At 40.8% G+C, this 20000-nt stretch overlaps 2 protein-coding genes across 3 annotated transcripts in view; one reads left to right on the forward strand and one right to left on the reverse strand.

Annotated features, from left to right (window-relative positions):
• LOC138003465 (uncharacterized skeletal organic matrix protein 7-like) overlaps positions 1-10689 on the forward strand; it is a 26786-nt gene extending 16097 nt beyond the window's left edge. For both annotated transcript variants that reach the window (XM_068849649.1, XM_068849572.1), the window contains exons 2-5: positions 4994-5261; positions 7736-8039; positions 8630-8850; positions 10236-10689. In XM_068849649.1, coding sequence (XP_068705750.1) covers positions 4994-5261; positions 7736-8039; positions 8630-8850; positions 10236-10527 — 1085 coding nt within the window. In that variant the 3' untranslated portion in view covers positions 10528-10689. The remainder of the gene's footprint in view (positions 1-4993; positions 5262-7735; positions 8040-8629; positions 8851-10235) is intronic.
• The window catches only part of LOC138003288 (RNA-binding protein 28-like), a 10913-nt gene continuing 1550 nt past the window's right edge, over positions 10638-20000 (reverse strand). The window contains exons 2-6 of the mRNA XM_068849281.1: positions 19614-19820; positions 17181-17852; positions 16061-16582; positions 12920-13184; positions 10638-11901 (exon numbers count right to left, since the gene is read on the reverse strand). Of these exons, the coding sequence (XP_068705382.1) occupies positions 10998-11901; positions 12920-13184; positions 16061-16582; positions 17181-17852; positions 19614-19820 (2570 nt within the window). The 3' untranslated portion in view covers positions 10638-10997. The remainder of the gene's footprint in view (positions 11902-12919; positions 13185-16060; positions 16583-17180; positions 17853-19613; positions 19821-20000) is intronic.

Below are 20000 nucleotides of genomic sequence, written 5' to 3' on the forward strand. Positions count from 1 at the left end.
CTTCATTCGTGAGATGTAGGCAGGTTTTATGTAGCCAAACTAGGCACATATCACAGCGAATCCCATCCTGATCTTCTTGAACATCTTCCTTGCATATTGGGCAATTCGGATAATTGTTTACGTTGTCGATCGTTGGGATTTCATTTGCATTTTAATTTCTTGCTCGATATTTGCATAATAATCATCTTCATCAAAAAACGAATCACCATCGCCGTAAACTTCACTAACGTTTGGTTCGTTCATCATGATATTGCAGGCTATACATTTCCAACTAAGGATTACACTCGACTGAAGAGCACGGTAATAATCCACAGACACACCACAGCATTTAATGTGGCACGTTGTTTTACATGTGCTGCATTCTACGTGACGATGGTTGCTTGCGATTGTTCTGGAACATATCGAGCATGTTTTTCGATTTCTTTTGTCACTATCAGGCCCTGGGTTGCGTTCGACATCTCCACTAATCATTAACCGCTCCTGCTGATATGTTGATATTGATTTAGACTGAGGTGTATTTAATTCTGGCAGAGAAATACCTTCTCTTCCAGGCGAAGATGAAATAATGGCGCCGAGTATTACTTGTAGGAGTCGACGGTAATAGCAAGATTTTGACCACTCCATATTCGAATTCCCGTGCTGTAAAAGCCACATCCTTATTTCTCAGTCTGGTCTTAGACGTAGATGGCGGATGTAGCCAAATAAATTGTAAAAGAGCGAGAGTTATGGCGAAAGTTACAGCGTGGTACAACCACAGGTAACCCAGGCTCACTGTGTGCGTCACCTAGGTATTAAAATATAGAGAACATATGAGGCGAAGTTTAGGTCTGAAAATTTGCTAGAAAATGGAAATAAAAATCGATTAAACTTACCATGTGGTGAGCTGTTGTTGTCTTTAATATGTACACGAAGTTTCGGGAAAAATGGTCCCCGTTCACCTTCCTTCATAGTATAGTGACAAGGTAGGAGACAGAAGCCAGCTTAAGGACTCCGATCGACCCAAAACAAGCACGATTTTTTTCGTAAATCGAATCCAGTCGCTAAATAAACACGCCAGGTTCGTGGACCAGGAATTTCTCTAAACCATGAATCTACTGAAGCATCTCCAGGTAGCAACGCGAAGCCACCAGGCTCCGTAGAACTTGTAAGTTGACCTGCTAAAATGGCGGCCCGAAATCGTTGTCCTCGCGAAATGTCCAATTCAAAATGGCACTAAACTCGGGACGCCTGGTGACAAGTACAATAAGTTCTGGAGGGAGGGGAGTCCCCTCCCTCCAGGGGGACATATATTCCCCTCGTCACCAGGCGTCCCGAGTTCAGTGCCATTTTGAATTGGACACTTCCCGAGGACAACGCTTTCGGGCCGCCATTTTAGCAGGTCACCTTACAAGTTCTACGGAGCCTGGTGGCTTCGCGTTGCTACCTGGAGATGCTTCAGTAGATTCATGGTTTAGAGAAATTCCTGTTCCACGAACCTGGCGTGTTTATTTAGCGACTGGATTCGATTTTCACGAAAAAAATCGTGCTTGTTTTGGGTCGATCGGAGTCCTTAAGCTGGCTTCTGTCTCCTACCTTGTCACTATACTATGAAGAAAGGTGAACGGGGACCATTTTTCCCGAAACTTCGTGTACGTATTAAAGACAACAACAGCTCACCACATGGTAAGTTTAATCGATTTTTATTTCCATTTTCTAGCAAATTTTCAGACCTAAACTTCGCCTCGTATGTTCTCTATATTTTAATACCTACGTGACGCACACAGTGAGCCTGGGTTACCTGTGGTACAGCATCGTGTCTCGTGTCGTTCGTAGTACACACAAATTTAAGTAAAGGTAAAGGATTTGTATGGGAATCTCGATAACAAACTGAAAAAGACAGTTTCCCGCAAACGTTCTCAATAAAAAAGCCGTACTTTATTGTCGTGATGAATTTCTCGCTTTTTGTGTGGTTATTTGCCTGATTGAATGCGATTTAAGCTCGCTTGCAACGAATTTTGACACGGCTGGTCAACCGTTCTCTTGAGCCTCGATACGGTGAGAGCAAATAAGTGAGCGGTTGACCAGCTGTGTCAAAATTCGTGGCAAGCGAGCCTCGAGGGATTTTGAAAATTTGAATATTTTTCGCGGTTTCTCAGCAATGGATTCTCGCTGGACCTTGAAACTTGGTCAAGGCAAGAGAAAATGAGGGGACAGAGAGGGAGGCTCAAGGCGTTGGCCGGGATATGTTATTTCTACGAAAGTTATTTTTAGACGAGCGGAAGTCTTTGTTTTAGCGGAAGTCTGTCTTCTGAGATGTCCGCATGCAGTCTTGCCTCGCTCTCAGGTTCTTAGTGAAAAGAGAAAATGATGGCGCACGTGAAAGGCTGATGAATATATATTTTCTTTCAAACATCGGACCGAGGTTGGCCTGCATGCGGACGTCTCAGAAGACTTCCGCTCGTCTAAAAATAACTTTCGTGGACATGACATATCCCAAGGGCTGGACCGGGAGCCTCCTTCTCTGTCCCCTCATTTTCTCTTGGTCAAAGAGAAGTAAATTTATCCGTGTAGCCATCGCCGGAGTTTGAGCGTGACTGATGCCGGAGAAGTGTGATTTTATCGGCGAGATGTGAGGTAAGCCAGAAATTACTTTCCAGCCTTTCCTTTATTTAGGTACGAGTGACAACTCGGGAATTTGAGAAGTCGCTTAAATCGCATTCAATCAGGCAAATAACCAGACAAAAAGCGAGAAATTCACCACGACAATAAAGTACGGCTTTTTTATTGAGAACTTTTTGCGGGTAATTATCTTTTTCAGTTTGTTATCGAGATTCCCATACAAATCATTATAATTGCTTACCTTCCGACTCTGCGCCGCCTGTATATACATCAGCCAGTCACAAACTTCTGTTCTCACGGTCAGTAAGGATAAGTCCACGTGCCTTTCCGTGACAACGGTCTTTTATTCTTGAGAACATCGTTAGTTATTCAAATTTATGACCTGGAACACCATTCTCGTTGCGAGCGACACACAGTTTTTGCTTTAAAATGTTTTAGAAGACATATGTTGCTCGAAATGTGAAATATTGCTCAAATGTTGCCCAAAATGCGAAAAAGTGCTTAAGGGAGCTCAAAATGCAAATAGTGCTCCAAACTCATGCACTTGTCATTTGTTTCCCCCACCCCCCGACCCCCGGGGATAATGGGGAAATTACTAGGGCAATTACGAGAGATTACGCCACAATTTCGCCTCTAGGGGGTAGGGAAATTACAAGATTTTCGTTCCTCTGCCCTACCCCTCTGGGGACATACAGGGGGAAATATCGGGGAATTCTTACCTAGGAAGACTGGGACTGAAAAGAAACGAAGAGCAATGGTAATCAGTATTTTCACACGTGCAAAATCAATATGGCGTCGTTGCTTATATAGTTCATGTGGCACACACCAGTGGCAAGAACTGTATATTGTGGTAATCTCCCTAACAATGATTTCCTTGATGACTCAGAATCTTTTAGGAACAGAGGGGTGGGGGAATTACGTGTGTTTGTCTGCTCTAGTCCCCAGTGGAAATACACCTACTTTACAACCATTCAAATGTAATTTCCCTACCCATCCCGGGGGATCAAGGGGTGGGGGAAACAAATGACTAGTGCATCACAAAAGTGCTCGAAAGGTGCTCAGCGCAATCGGGAAAGGCCTAATTTTGGGGTGTTACGAAACTAAGACCCTCGAAAACTAAGACCTAAGACCTAAGACCCCGTGTTCTTAGCTTTCGTAGTACGAAACCTAAGACCCTTTGTTAATAGTGGTAATTACGGGAAAGAAATCCGAGTAAACTTACCGCTAGTCAGAGATTTGAGCGCTGGATGTTGTCTCCTTACAAGGTTTAAGTTGACGACGCCAGGATACATTCTTTCTTGTCTCTTTGAGTGTTGAGTGACAGAAAACACAGTGACATTCGCCGATGTTTACTTATTGGCACGGAAACTCTAATATAGTAAGATAGGGTCTTTGCAATGCTGAGAAACCCAGTATGTTTACCCTTTGGTTGTAACCACTAAAAATGTGATACCTCGGGACAAATTTGTCTGGTCACTGTCCTTGTGTGGGCCCATTTCCATTACTAGGGCTAACGCTCACATGGTTCACATGGGGTAGAAAACTAGCACTTCACATTACACTCTAAAAGTTAAGTCTCCTGACCAATGCTCCTGGGATTTGCTGTCAAGAAACCTCAGAAAACCCCCTACCACTCCTCCCCCCTCCCCACCAATCAACTGCACTTGATATCCTCACCGGCATAGGCTAAGTAATAAGCATGTGAGTGCGGCAAAGAAACTAGCAGAAAATCACTTGTGTCCTACATGCGAAACTATTTCAGTCCCCCATCAGACATATCATAAAAGTAAAGGCATTCGTTCATTGAATTGTCGGACGTGACTTATGGCTAAATTGTGAATGCACGCCCAAAAGCTCTACAATGATACGCACTGGACTTGTTTTAATACTGGAAATACTGGATAACAAATATGTGCTGACAAATTTTACCCCGGGTATCACATTTTTAGTGGTTACAACCAAAGGGTAAACATACTCAGTTTCTCATCATTGGAAAGACCCTATCTTACTATATTAGAGTTTCCGTGCCAATAAGTAAACATCGGCGGATGTCACTGTGTTTTCTTTTCTGTCACACAACACTCAAAGAGACAAGAAAGAATGTATCCTAGCGTCGTCAACTTAAACCTTGTAGGGAGACAAGGCTTTTCTCGCCTTACTTGAAAACTTTACGCCAGTCCCGATTCACGTCCCGTCCCGACTGACTGCCCCTGGGTCACCGGGGATGGGAGACAACAAAAAACAAAAGCTCTACAATGATACACGCTGGACTTGTTTTGATACTGGAAATACTGGATAACAGATATGTGCTGACAAATTTACCCCGGGGTATCACAATTTTAGTGGTTACAACCAATAACTTGGCATTGTTTCTCTTCAATCCATTTACCCTTAGATGACAGCAAATTTTCAATAACTGCAGTGGTACAATGCACAAGCCTGGTAAAGTCCCCACCTCCAAACCAACATTACAAAATGGCTGCGCTGGACCTCCAAAGTGGTATTTTATGTCGCGCACTCGACCAGGCCATTGATGCATCACAGGCATACACTGTGTCAGCAGAGATTCTAAACCAGGCAGGATGGAAAGGGGTAAACAGTGGACATCCGGGATTGCTTTTCAACGCTGTTGATGAAAACAATTTCGACTTTGTCTACCTAAGGTAAACAGTAAACCTTGTAACATTGATATCTTGTTTTCATTCTCGGTCTGACTGGTTAAAATTCGTTATTGGCAATTAGCCCAAGTAAAGAGTCTACATTAACACACGCTGGTAGTTTTGGGGGCCGTATATAGAATGCAACAATTCAAGTCAACTCAGCTGGGTCGGGCACCAATGATGTGCCCCTGACTCCGTTAGAAGCTTAGAAAGAACGTTTGCGTCAACAATAAGATAACTTAAAGCCACCAGAAATAATGTCTACAGTCAAATTTGTTTTAATATTTTTCAAAGAAAGAGTTTGTATGTACCAAAGATATTTAAAATAAATGAACTGCGGAATAGCAGAATTTTCGCTTTCAAACTACCCGGCCCACTATGAGAAAAGCTTCGTTTTAAGTAATTAGTGTTTGGTTTCGGCAAAGCAAGTTTTTCCTCAGTTTTTCTATTTGTAATCAGATAAACACTGAACGAAAATCTGTTAAAGATATACCCGGCGGGGCAAGTTCATTCACTGTACATTATCACACATACATTATCAATGTACACTGTACATTGTACATTATCAAGGCTTCCTGTTTCTTCTTCGAATAGATAGATAGCCTCTCCCGCAGTTAAGGGTGGACAAGAGGTGCTTGGTTTGTGATCGTATCAAAGGATAGTAATGAATCGAGCTGCACGACTCCGGAATGTCGGGTTTTTGGAGCTTGTCACTCAAGACGTGGCCACTCAAACAGTCCCAGACCGGGCTGCAGTTGTCAAGATGTGGCAAAATTAAAGCGTTTCCATTGATATAAAGGGCCGCACACGTTTAAGGGCGCCAATAGCTGAAGAGACTTTCTTGCATATCTCTTCAACGTGTTTGCTTCTTGAAAGTTGAGCATCAATGGTAAGACTCAAGGATTTAGTATGATCAACTCTCTTGATCAGTTGGTCATCGATTCTGATCTCAATGTCATCACATTGGGCATTCAGTCTCTGCCGTGATCCAATTATTATTAGCTCCATCTTAGCAACATTTAAACAAGTTTTTTGGCTTTCAGCCACAACAGCTGAGGTTATTGAGTTCAGTGAGTTAAAGCTAGCTTAAGCTCCATTAACGTCTTAGAATTAGTGTCGTGGCAAACGTCCTTAATGCAGTGTCCCGCAGGCAGTTGGGGAGATCGTTAATATAAATTAAAAATAGTAAAGGAACCAGTATGCTGCCCTGCGGTACACCGCAACTGAGAGTCCGGGCAATTGATAGTTTGCCATTGGGGTCGGCTTTTAAGTACGACAGGGACCACCTAATAGCTGCCTGGTCAATACTCAACTACAACATATCTTACCCAAAATAATCTCGTGATCAATGGTGTCGAATGCCTTAGTGGGATCAGTGAAAACAACGCCATTTAAAAAAAAACACTGTCGATGTTAACTGACCAATCATCTGTTGCCTCAAGCAAAATGATCCGAAAAAGTACTATGTAAGGGACAGAACTCTGATTGGCAGCTTAATAGCAATTTGTTATCATTTAGATAATGGTAAAGTTGGTTATAAAGAAATTTTTCAAAACCTTTAGAAACTATTGGAATTACAGAAATTGGTCTGTAATTGTTCTGATCCCATTTGAAAGGGGCTTAGTGCTAACCTTGTATTGCAAAAGCTGCCCTTTTTTCGGCCAATTTATTCTGATCCGATTTCCAATCATTGCCCTGTAACTGCCTGGAAACCGGGATACTTCTTTTTACTATATTCTCAACCTCGGATAATGCAATTTTAGCTTTCTCATTGGTTCACTGGATCTCGGTTATCAGCCATTATACCTTCGTTTGACCTTATATGGAAATGAATGTGGCAAATGTCGCTCAGCATAAAATCACTTTCCGGTCGTTTCTTAAACTTAAATAAAATTTAGCAAAACTGAAGGTTGAGAATTTAATAAAACATTTATTCCATTCGCCCTTATTGGATACGAGATGGTAATAGCCAACTCGGCGCTACACGCCTCGTTGGCTATTTACCATTTCGTATCCAACGAGGGCTCATGGAATAGACCTTATTCATAAATGGCGGTCACATTTATATTTCTTTTGTCCACGTGCAAATTAGCCTACCAAGCCTCATTTTAGAGCAAGAATTCTTTTCAATTCACTGTATGGTATCGAGGCTTGATAGGCTAATTTGCACGTCGACAAAAGAATTATAAATTGGCCGCCATTTATCAATAAGGTCTATAATTATTAATTGTTCACTCAACCGAAACCCCGTGATAACTGATACAATGGAGAGGTACATTGCGTTTCCTTACGGAAAACTGCGAAAGAACTTAGAAATAATGCACTTGAAATGGCCTGCAATGCGCATGTGCATACTTATCAGCCGCTGTACAAGAACACCAATTCAACCAAAACCCATTGACCGTGAAAGAGAAATAATAGCGCGTAAACATCCATCCATCATTAAGCAAGTATTTCTTCTACAATTTCAACTCCAGGCCCCACAGTACGTCTGGCTGCTATCAAACAGGCTACATGTCAGGTGGAAAGCCGAACTTTGTAGAGTCCAAAGCCTGCCCTAATGGTCCCCCGAAGGGCGGTGTGTGGTTTCCATTTTCGGTCACGGTCAACGACCAAACCGCCCGAGTGTATCACAGTGGGGTCCTGGTGGCCACATTCAAGCCGCATTTCGCTTCAAGGTCACGAGGAGGAGTGCTCATTTTCCATGGTTACAAAAACGTGATACTCTTCCGGAAGTTCCAAACTGCACGTCAACTTTCCTTTACCAAAAGATGCAAGGAGGTAAAGTCCCCTTTAGTTGAAATCTTCAAAGTGCTAAATCAACTTAAGAATAAAAAGGCTGGCTGACAAGGATCATCCCCAATATATATCATGTTCCCTTAAAAATGTTTCATAGTATTTTTTCGCAAGTCACTCCTTTTTCATTTATTCCAAAATTATCCCCAAATTTGGCATTGATTTAAATTAGTCCATTTTGTCTCTTAACTCTAATTCTCTGACACTCCATACACTGAGGAATTATTTCCCCGGTAATGAGAGAGGTAAAAATGCCTCATTTGAACTCGTACACAGCAGCATTTCAAATAAAGCGGCTATGGTGGAGTAAGGTTTATTGGTCTGAAAACTGACTCGTGGTTATACAAATATTTTTTAGGTCTGTGGTACAGCAAAGAAAAATCAAGAACATTAATTCCATTGACTAAAACGACTCAAAGCGTTTTTAAGAACGATTAACCATGATTATAGTAATTACACTCCATGGTAGCAGTTTTTTCAGAGATTTCGTCAGTTTTTGTAAATTAAGTGGTGTTTCTAACTTTTGTTCCATTTACTCGTTATGAAAAGGCCGATCATCAGAGAGTATTTTTCAGGTGGTTGAGTTTCCTGGTTATATCAAAATGGATGCTAGCAATGGAAGTTGGCCACAAGATGCCTTCTGTCAAGTGGCCTTTGAAAGCGATGGTAGAAACACGACTTACGAGATTACAGCAGACTTGTACAACTTCATAGGACGTAACAGTGTCAACTTCGGACACCTGGGGCTGTTTTTTAATGCAGAAGATGAGGACAACTATGATTTCGTCTACTTCAGGTTTACAAAGGCGTCTTAGTTGATTATTCAGTTCGCACATTCGACTTTTAGTCGAACCCAATAACGTAGGGTTTCTAGTGCCACCTGAATACGGGGCAAACCTACTAACGCACTTGAGAACTTGATAACGATCACCGAAAAAGCCGGCGTTTTGAAATTAAGGTGGCTCAAACCAGTTTCAACACTTGAAAGAAACGTTCTCATTAGCAGGATTGACACTACAACACTTTATCACTTAACAGCAATGGTACCATATCAAACACCAATTATTGCTAAAAAATATTCGGTCATTTTTGCGATGTAAAACGTTACCGTGGCAACAAGAAAGCCCTGCAAAAACACCCCATATTTTGGCTTTAGTTGTTTATATCTAAAAAACGAACTCGGTGACCCCCATTTTTTATTTCTGAAATGTAATCAACATGCCAGGATAAAACTTTCTGTAAAGTTTAAAAGAATTCTGTGGAGCAGATTCAGAGTCACCTTAAATAATTGAAAATTTAAAGTATCTCTGAATCTGCTCCACAGTATTTTTTTAACTTTGCAGAGAGTTTCATCTTGGTCTGTTGATCACTTTTGTGCAATAAAAAATGGGGGTCACCAAGTTCGTTTCTGAGATATAAGCAACTAAAGCCAAAATATGGGGTGTTTCTGCAAGGCTTTCCTGTTGCCATGGTAACTTAATACGTCACAAATAGGGCTGCACCTTGTTCAGCAATAATTGATGTTTCACATGGTACCATAACATTGGTGTTACGTGATAAAGTGTTGTCGTGACAATCTTTCTAATAACAAGGTCTCTTAAAAGTGTTGAAACTGGTTTGAGCCACCTTAAAGTTAAATTAGAGGGTCAGGATGGGGGTGCTGGAATCTCAGCTATCAGCTAGATTTTCGCCCATTTCTCAGCTGTCAGCTAAATTATTGGCCATTTCTCAGCTAACAGTTAAAAAACGCATCAACAATTCTCCGCTAACAGTTAGAATTTTGGTCGAATCTCAGCTATAAGTTAACTCCATCAGTAGTAGTGGTTCAGCATTAGACTAATTCTTCATTTCGGTGCTACGTCGATCTAATAGATTCGATGTTGCTGTCACTCATGACGCAAGAGTTTCTTAAAAAAACTAAACAAAAAGCAAGTTCATCCTCACTCGCACACTAACCCTGTTTCAGTGGAAATTTCACATCCACCGAGTCAAATACTGCAGAGGCAGAAACTTTCGTCAAAAATCACTTGTTTTCAAACCAATGCAGAGATTGGTCACTCTTTCATTCCCAAAGTGTTCCCAATTGAGGACTAAAATAGAATGGCGTTTGCCATTATTGGAACTGAAACGATTAATTTGTAGCATTTAGGAAATAATCAAATTCGTTCTTCCTTTTGTCAGGCTTCACAACGCCGGGAGATGTTTCCAGACTGGATACCTCTTCAAGGGCCAACCTAAATTTGACGGTGCTAAATCATCATCATGCCCTACTGGTCCTCCCAAAGGAGCAGAATGGTTCACTGCCAAGGTGGTAGTGTCCAACGCCACCCCTGCTGGGGAGGTCAAGGTGTACTTGAAAGGCACCTTGGTGACTTCATTCAACCCACGCTACCCAATCAAAAAACACGGAGGTGTTTTGGTTGCCAATGGCTACACAAACGTGATTTACTACCGAAATTTCAAGATTCTGTGAGCAGAGGCTCCAAAGAAGACTTATACCGGAAAATAAGTTTTGGATTACATTAGATGTAGTGAAATTAGTTGTTCTCTAGGGAAAACGACTTGTTCATTTCACCAGAAAAATGTGACAAGAGTTAAAAGTTTAATCGAAAATAAAGATGCCATGGTCAATGATCGGATTGTCTCACATTTATGAATCAATGCAGTGTTTTTTACAAGACCGTTTTACCAAAATGCCATACAGTTTTAGAGTGTGCCACAAAAGCAATGAAGAAATCAAGGCGTAGCTGAATAATTTTAATTCGCTCGAAAATCAGGTGAACCATTTTTCCATTTCTTGTTTGCTTAGAAGGTGCAAAGCTTCATATAACTTTGATACGTTTTTTGCACACTCTTCTGCATCAAATGCAGGAACAAGTTACTTAATTAAAAAGGAATCGCGCTTTGGGGAATAATCGACATAAATCAGTCATAGTCACTGGGTCAATCATCGAACCAACGAGGGCGTTTCGCAGGAGACTCGCCATCGTTCTCCCCAAACAGCTTTTTCTTATATTTGTTTACCAAGTCTGAGAAATTCGATTCCTCTATCTTGTCCTGTTCTTTTCGTCTCCTTCCTTTCCTCTTTTTACTTGCCGAGCTGAAGGTCTCAACTTCACTCGAGGAAAGAGATGACCAGCCATTTGTCTGCACACTTTTCTGCTTGTGTGAGCTTTCTTTCATTTTGCTTGGTGGGCTTGAAGGGATAGAAAAGAACTGTTTTCTGCTTTGACGATCATTTTTACCTAGTTTTCGTGGCCCTGGCAACTCGGTGGAAATATTATTTTTTCCTCTTTTCGCTTTCCACGAATTTCTTTTTGCACTACTTCCTTCTCCATCCTTGTTAAAATGTTTTGCCGCGCTGTCTTCATCAGCAGCTTTCTGACCTTCCGACTTTCGTTTCTTTTTCGCTTCTCTCTTTCGTTGCCGCGCCTCTCTTCGCTTCATATTCTTCTCCAGTCTTTTCTCCTTATTCGTCTTAGGTTTCTCAGTGTTGGCATGCTCTTCCTCACCCTGCCGCTGCTGGTGACGACCCTTGTCTAGTCGGCGCTTCTTCGCTTTAACAACATTGTTGTTTTCCAAAGAGAACTCCACGATCGGCCTGCGATCCGCGCCAAAGATATCTGGATTGTTATTGGTTGCTCGTAGAGCCGCTAACGCATCGTTATGGTTGTTAAATTCCACAAATCCGAATCCCAAAGATCGCGCCCGGCCCGCGCTATCCATACGATCCTTGCTTCTAACGATGAGAACACTATTTACGTGCAGCTTCCGTCCTGTGGAAGTGCTGAAGATTTCCTTGAGCTTATTATCGCCAACGTTAAGTGGAAGGTTTCGAACGCAAAGTCTAAAAAAAACAAAAACAAAAGAATTGTCACGACATAATAATTTGCATGCAGCCGGTTCTAAGCGTGGGTGAACGTGAGTGGGGAGGGCTCGATTAGTCCTTGCGAGACCTGCCCTCGGCACTCTCACTGTAATAATCAATGACAACTCGGGAATACGCGGAAAATTTTAGCGCTCCTTGGAGTTGAACCTGACCTAGCAATTAACCTACCACAAAGTTAGAAAAAACCGGTGTAAATGTAGGCCATTAAACTCCAGTGGTTCAGATAACAGCCATCTTGCACACTGCTACAAATGGAATTTTACGTTTGAAATTCGAAAATTCGTGAAACAATGTAATTTTTTGTAGATGGTCACTCGGGGATGCTCGGAAAAATGCGAGTGCTCCTGAACAGAAGTATGACCTTCCGATGACTTGTTCGTTCAGATGCTCTACGACTGAGCTACAGGAGATGCGTGGGGGTCAGGCCATTAAACTAGGTTCGTTATTAAAAAATTTGTCTTTGACAAGACGAAGTTGTTGGAATTCATTGTACGTTTCCTCAGGTAACGGAGTGGCCATCCAGATGACCCCGTCCGAAGACTCTTCGGGTTAAACGCGAAGTGAGAGGGTACAAACACACACACAACGGAGAAACTAAGGGCGCGTTCGATTGACCCTATTCCCGATATGAACACTTGGAGTAATGATTTAAAACGGTATGTCTGGCGTTTTGAAGCAAAAAGGATAATAAAAATATGTTTAAAATAGCAATTTAGAAGGTGTTTGACAATTTAATGTGAATCTCCGTTAAAACGAAGGATTTCTAACTTCTATTCCATGTATTCCTATTTCGGAATACGGTCAATCGAACGCACCCTAATTTTCCCCGAATGCCAAACTATTGTAGCTCTGTAACCATGTTAATATTTTCGAGGGTGATAGCAGGCTCCTTTCAAGTCAGGATGAAAGGGCTCAATTTCAATTCGTGAACCATTTTATTGTAAAATCATTCTGAATAAGGGATGATGTTACTTGCCTGGTTGGAGAGACAAAATAGTTTGGATCTGCAAGCTTAGCTTTCTTTTCCTTTTCAGCATTTTGTCTTTTCAGCAAATCACCCTTTGACAATCCTTGAGCTGCAGATGACCCTGCTAAAATCAGACCCTCCTTCGCAAGGTACAAGTTACGTTTGTCTTTGTTGACCTTCTTCCCTTCTACTTTCTTTTCTTTGGCGAGTTCCGCTGCTTTTCCCCGAGTCACAGCTTTAGTAATGTTCAATTTAAAGTTATCTAAAGAAAGACCTAAAAAATATACTCACAGTCAAAGATGAAACTTTGCGGTTGTCTAAAAATGCGCAGTAACTGTAAATAGGTAATATAACTTAATAATAATAATAATAATAATAATAATAATAATAATAATAATAATAATAATAATAATAATAATAATAATAATAATAATAATAATAATAATAATAATAAAGCTATGATCTTCGCAGTTGTGAACGCAATTGCAGGACTTCAACCGGATTTGAACCCGTGACCTCGCGTTACCGGTGCGACGCTCAAACCAACTGAGCTATGAAGCCACTGACGTTGGGCGTTGGGAGCTGGTCATTTGTGGGTTCTAATGTTCCCGTGAGCAATGAATCAACGATGAAATGATATAAAAATATATCCAACGTCAGTGGCTTCATAGCTCAGTTGGTTAGAGCTAAAATTTGAACAATTTTCTAATTCAGTTAATTCTTCTCATGCTTTATTTATTGCAACAATGTCTAGTTTCCATTCCCCCCTTGAGGAGTTCGGTCACAAAAGGCAAAACGGACACTTTGGATTCTGTTAAACGACTGAAAACGCTCGCACACTGCACGGATAACAAACGATTTTTAAAATCGTTCGAACGAATTGCTAAAATGTTCGAACGGTTTGCATGATTGTTGGAACGCACGATCTTGAAATTCGAACGGATCGTCTCAATTTCCAAACAAATTGCTTACCCCGTTCGGGAACGAATGGGTTTAAGTTTGGCTAAACGTGAAGCGGCATCGAAGAATCCTGTTTATAATCGACGCCTCTAAGGGGAAAATTTTTCCCTTGATTTGCATTTATTTGTTGCTTTAATTTCACAGATTTCAAAATCTTGATCTTTTTCTTCGGAAAACTGTAGTAAGCCACCTTAAGCCCCTAACTAAAGGTTTTAAGTTAACATCAGTTTTGTTTATGTGTAATCAAGGGTACACTCATTCTCGGTTAACAGTCTGTTAAGACCATCCATCTCCCAAAAACCCTTCACACAAAACTAAAGTTCTTCCACCCAAAAATTAACTTTGTATTATGTGCAGTTGACAAAATTGGGAGATTGGCGAATGATCCTATGCCGGAGCGGATGAGAGGAATGGGTCAATTTCTGACAAAATCGGGATTACAGAAACTTTAGAAGAACAAGCCGCCTTCAAGGGCGTATTCGTGGAATGCGCAAACAGTTAACACAAATTGTCCAGTTACAGTCAACGTCAAGTACAGGTAAACTTCGGAAAATGGCGAGAGATTACCAGAAAGATAAATCTGTAATATAACTTGAAGTTGTTTGTTGTAAAAACTCATTATTAATGTTACTAAATTTGCAAATGCAAACAACGAAGCCCTATTAGCAGGTTATCAGGATAAGGGATTTTTTATTTATTTATTTTTTGGAAGGAGACTTTATTCAAATCCAACAGTTTTACTTGCTTCCTTAACTCCGTTCATCCAAAAATTACAAGATCAGCCTTAAATCATCCGAAAAGCTTACTACAAATCACAGTTCAATAACTTATCATCCTGTTTGGTATCGTAACTCATTACGGTGCTATGGTAGACATCTTTGCTAGATACCCCCTGAGAAGACATGTGGTTCAGTAAAATACTAAACCCAGGACGATTGAAGAAAATAAAAGGAAATTGAGAAACATTTGGTTTCAAGGCTGACATGTTCATCATTTACAACTTCTTTTTCAAGCTTAAGCGTGTACTCTGAGCTTCTGACAGCTTTCCAAGACCAATGTTACTAAACTTTATCCCTTTCCGGCGGGGTTAGTATCTGGATGGGGGACGTCAAAATATGCGACTTGCTGTCAGGAACATACGACCAAAAATTATATTTTTAACGCTCAAAAATGCGAACTAGGCAAGGTATAGATTTTGCTAGCCTGCTTTATGCAAAACAAATATTGACGCAAAAGTAAATAAATATTAATATGTAGTTTTTAAGGAGAGCAGAAGGAACTTTTAGAAAGTGTCGATCGAGAATAAAACAATTTGCCATCAGCGAAAAACATTTCGGGTGATTTTTTTTACGTTCAATCAGAGTTTAATTTTCTATCGTACTTTTGGTCGTACAAGTAAGATTGCAAAAACAAAAGTGACATCGATTTTAGCGGCCGCCTGTGATCAAGTTACCTTGCGTGTTTAATACTGACAACTCACGAAACAAAGGATGCGTCTGTGACAAAATGTCGGCAAGATACCGGGTTTTTGTTAGTTTGCTTTTTTTTTTCTTTGAAGTGTTATAAAGTTCGACAAAATATATGTGCGAATTTAACAGAAAGATCCGCAATCGTTGATGCTAGCCCAAGTTTCAGCTGAAGTTAAGCTCCCCCAAATAAGGTTAGTACTTGGATGGGGGACCCATTTTCTTTCTACGTCAAAATGGCGAACAAACTGGTTCCCAAGAAATATTGGAGTATTCGCTCTATGCAAAATACTTCTAATGAAGTATTCGTTCTATGCAAAATAATGTTCACAGCGGAACACACAAGTACGAAGCAAGATCTAGAAATAACGTAGACAATTCTCCTTACCTTTAAAGCTTGCCTTTCTCAAAGAAAAAGCACCTGTCCACTTTATCGAATAGTTTAATACTGAATCAATCATGGCCACACTAAATGTTTGCTTTCATCTAAATAACGAAAGTGTGTCACGGTAGCCGAGTGGTCTAGCGCGCTCGCAGGTTGAGAAAGTATATGAGTTCCCCTCGGGGCAGGGAAGTCTGGAAATAATGGAGGGAATATAAGTGATTTCACCTGATCGGAGATTACTTTAATATCCGTGGGGTATGCACATTTGTGACTACCAACAAAGAAAAGACACCAGACCGGTTGTAAGACGTGACTGACTTCTATTCTAAATTTCCTTACCTGAGCCTTGGTCCCCAGCTTCCACAAGGCATTTCTCAGCACTTTCCATTGCTTTAAACTTCACAAAGGCCATTCCTCGGCTGTGACCCGTTCGTTTGTCCTCCAACACAATGCAGTACTCCATCTCACCAAACTGCTCCAGCAACTGACAAAGTGACTCTTCATTGGTATCAAATGACAAGTTCCGGATAAACAAAGTTTTGCCTTCTTTTACATCAGACACTCGCTTTGGTTTCTGTGTTGCCATAGTGTATTTGTGTTGTTGTTCATCTTTGTGCCCTTCACCCTCTTCTTCTTCTTCTTCATTATCAGAGTGGTCATGTTCCTTTCCACTTGAGTCACTGTCAGTCTCTGTGTCATTTTGACTGTCTGACAAATCCTCACTATCCCTTTTTTTCTCATCTGCTGAATTTTTTCCCACATTTTCAGCTTCAGTATCCCCTTCTTGCTCATCTGCTGAATTCCTTTCCACGTTTTCAGCTTCATCTACCTCTTCTTCATTCTCTTCACGTTTGCTTTCATCTGTTTACGAAAGTCACACAAAAGCAATCAGGGGCAGACATTTAGTTTACCAGCTTATTTGAGCATAACTTCAGGCTACTAAAAGGAACTGAGCAGACCAAGGCGGAGGGGTTGGCGCAGTGGTAAGATCTCTGCCTTCCAACCCTACGGTCCCAGGTTCCATTCCCGGTTCTGGCGAGAGTGGAATATTTGGCGACCTTCTTTCCCGCTGAAGTTCACTCAGCTTTCCATCCTTCCGAGGTCGGTAAAATGAGTACCAGCATGCATGGACTGCTTAGAAGCGGCTGCAATTTGCGCCTCTATATGCTTCCAGTCCGCTGGGGGTAAACTGATCATTGTAAAGCGCCTTTGAGACGTTTGTGATAAAGGCGCTATATAAATGCACGACTTTACCTTTACTTTACCATTCATGGCAAGGGATGGGTGTGTGTTGAAAATGAGAGTTGAAGGAGAGGGGTTGGGGGGGGTTGGGGGGTTGGGGGGGGGTTGGGGGGGGGTTGGGGGGGGGGGAGGGGGAGGGTGAGGTAATTTAGTTTGCTTCATGTCCATCCATGAGAAATTATAAGACCCCGTAGTAAGCAAAATTTAGTGTCCAAACCTTCTTTAAGTCCCTTTTTCATCTCATAAACCGATTTTTCCATAGCCCAATCTACAGCAACAGGTCTGCCCAAAATCTTTTTCATGTTTGACTCCTTGATGGCCTTGGCAGCCTCGAAAAAGTTAGAAAACTGCACAAATCCAAAACCAGCACGGCACTTTCTTTCTCCATCCAACTTGGTAGGGATATGCACATTAATGATCTGTCCAAAGTGGGAGAAAAAGTTCTGCAAGTCCTCCTCTTTGCACTTGAAGGACAAGTTTCTCACAATAATTCTTGACTTCTTCAAAGATTTTTGACTTGGCATCTTTCCCTCTCTTGAAAGAAGTACAGCTTCAATGGTATTGCCTTTAAATATTCTCCCAGACAATTTTTTCACCACTACTCTTGCATCTTTGTGGGATTCAAAGACCACAAAAGCTGTTGCTTTTTCTCTGCCTTCCACTGGAAATGTAACTTTTTCAACTTTCCCAATCTTACGGCACTTTTTTCTGATGTGGTTTGGCTTAAGCCCATCAGCAAGTCCAGTTATTACTACAGTCCTTCCAATATCACTTTTTGTATTTTTCCTTTGTGATTTTGGTTTCTTTGCTTGTTTAACCGTGTTGTCTGATGGCTCCTCTACCTGATCCTCTGGGTCCAAAGCTGTAATTGTTTCATCCTCCTGGACATCTAAAAAAGGCGAAATCAACATTGGAAAGCTTGCAACTTACCACAATCATTATAAGTTATTTGGACCATTAAAAATCTGAATGAGAACAACAAGAAAAAAATGCAGAACACATGTCTTGGAGATGCAGAGGCTTCCTGGAAAACAACACAAAGGTCTCCTCATCATCTACAGTAAAACTAAGCTTACAGTTGGAGCTATTATAAGCATAGGATTCTGGACTATTTAATTACCAATAGCTACTATAGCCTCGTTTTTGAACTCCATAACCTATTTATGCATTCACCATTGACCAATCAGAAACGCGATATTTTGTAGTCTAAGAGTATTTGGTAACAGAGACAATACGATACAATGTAAGAACAATAAAACAATTCAAGTAAACCTTGTTTTTGAATTCATTTTTCAAACTAGTTTGTTTTTTTACTTTTCTTTGTTTCAGATCTATAGGACAAAGGAAAGTATAAAAACAAACTAGTTTGAAAATTTGTAAACAAGTAAAAATTTTAATTACCGGTGCAACATGTGCAAAGTGTGTGTGTTGGAGTTGTTGTAGGGACTACCCAAGATACATAATATTATAGTTGTTGGCCAGGCAGCATTTTAGGCCAAGTTTCCTGCATACCATCCTGATGCCCTATCTACCCAGCAACTGCACCGGCCAGGTCTGCCTTCAGTTTAAACACACAAGATATGCCCAAGATTGATATGCAACTTCTGTATGAAAAAGGTTAAGAAGTCTTCCCAAAGGCTTCTATTCACCTGAAAGTCATCTGTTTCCAGAAGAGCTGGTGGTAACAGTAAAAAAGTGTTTCTTAACCCAGTCACATCTAAAGCGTCCCCAATTGGCGTGTAAAATTGTTCTTTGACTTGATTTGCATTAATTTTTAGAGCAAGTTTCAATCGAGTGTCATAAAACCAAAACCAAAGTAATTACATGTACTTTGGCCAATCAAAAAGGACAGAGACAATCCAGTAAACCAATCAAACCTCTAAGTAATTACATTTGTACATGTAGGCAACACAAAGCACTGGAAAATGTGCATGCGCAAGCCACGATTGGTTTTGGTTTCACTTCTGATTGGTTGAAAAAATGGCGCAAGAACTTTGAACCAATCACTGAGGGAAGTGATGCAAAACCAAAGCAATTCGCTAATTACTTTCGACACTCAATTGAAAACCGCTCTAACTTCAGTGTCCCCAACTAGTGCTCCAGTGCTAGAACGACTAGACACTTAAGTAAAGTTCCTTCCCTTTCCTTTGGCGTTAGCCAGAGTAAATCTTCAAGTGTTACTCTCAGGTGAGAAGGGTTAAAGGGGTTTACCTACCTACCTACCTAAAGCACCCCAATCGAGCAGTCTCACCCTCAGTTGGGGAAGGGCTAAACCTGACTTTTGAAGTAACTGTAGGCAAACATGTAGTGTACATGTAATTAGGACAAGGATGTTTCTGTTTAGGTTACTTTAAGTGCAATACAGAAGTTGCTATGGAAACAAAGCGATGAAATGACTTTGTTGAGTATACATTGTATAAAAAAAATGTATGCAATTGCTCGTGCATTTCGTGATTTATGGTCACTCATGTTGTTTTGAAAGTTCTCAAATTGCATGAGCCGTATTTTGAGAACTTTCAAGACATCATATATATTACATGTACATAAATCCCCAAACGCACGAGCAAGAGATTCCTTACACTTATCAAGGTAATTGTTTTGTCATAGTGATGTCTATGGCATTCTGTACTTGATGAGAAAATTGGCTTACTTGGGTTTTCCTCCGTGTGATTATCATCCTCATGACTGACATTTCCACCTGGCTTAAATTTCCTCTTTTCTTGTTTTGGTTTCTTGTTGGCAAAACAAACACCAAGTTTCCTCCCACGAAAGGTCTTCACAGCACTTGCAGCTTTTTCTGCATCTTCAGGCAGAGCAAATATGACATAGCCAAAACCACGACATTGATCTGTTTTCCCTAAAATGAAACCATGAATATCAAATAAGTTCATTTTGAGTAATACTGTAGATACAAGCATGAGCGGCAGATCTGTATCACATTTACAAAATCTCAGCTTTGCCGTGAGTTTGTAAATGTATCAAAGATCTGACATGAACATTGTACAGTATAGCACTTATTAAACGTCACCATTTATTT

This window comes from Montipora foliosa, chromosome 1 (assembly GCF_036669935.1).
Source record: "Montipora foliosa isolate CH-2021 chromosome 1, ASM3666993v2, whole genome shotgun sequence".
NCBI classification, from domain to species: domain Eukaryota; kingdom Metazoa; phylum Cnidaria; class Anthozoa; order Scleractinia; family Acroporidae; genus Montipora; species Montipora foliosa.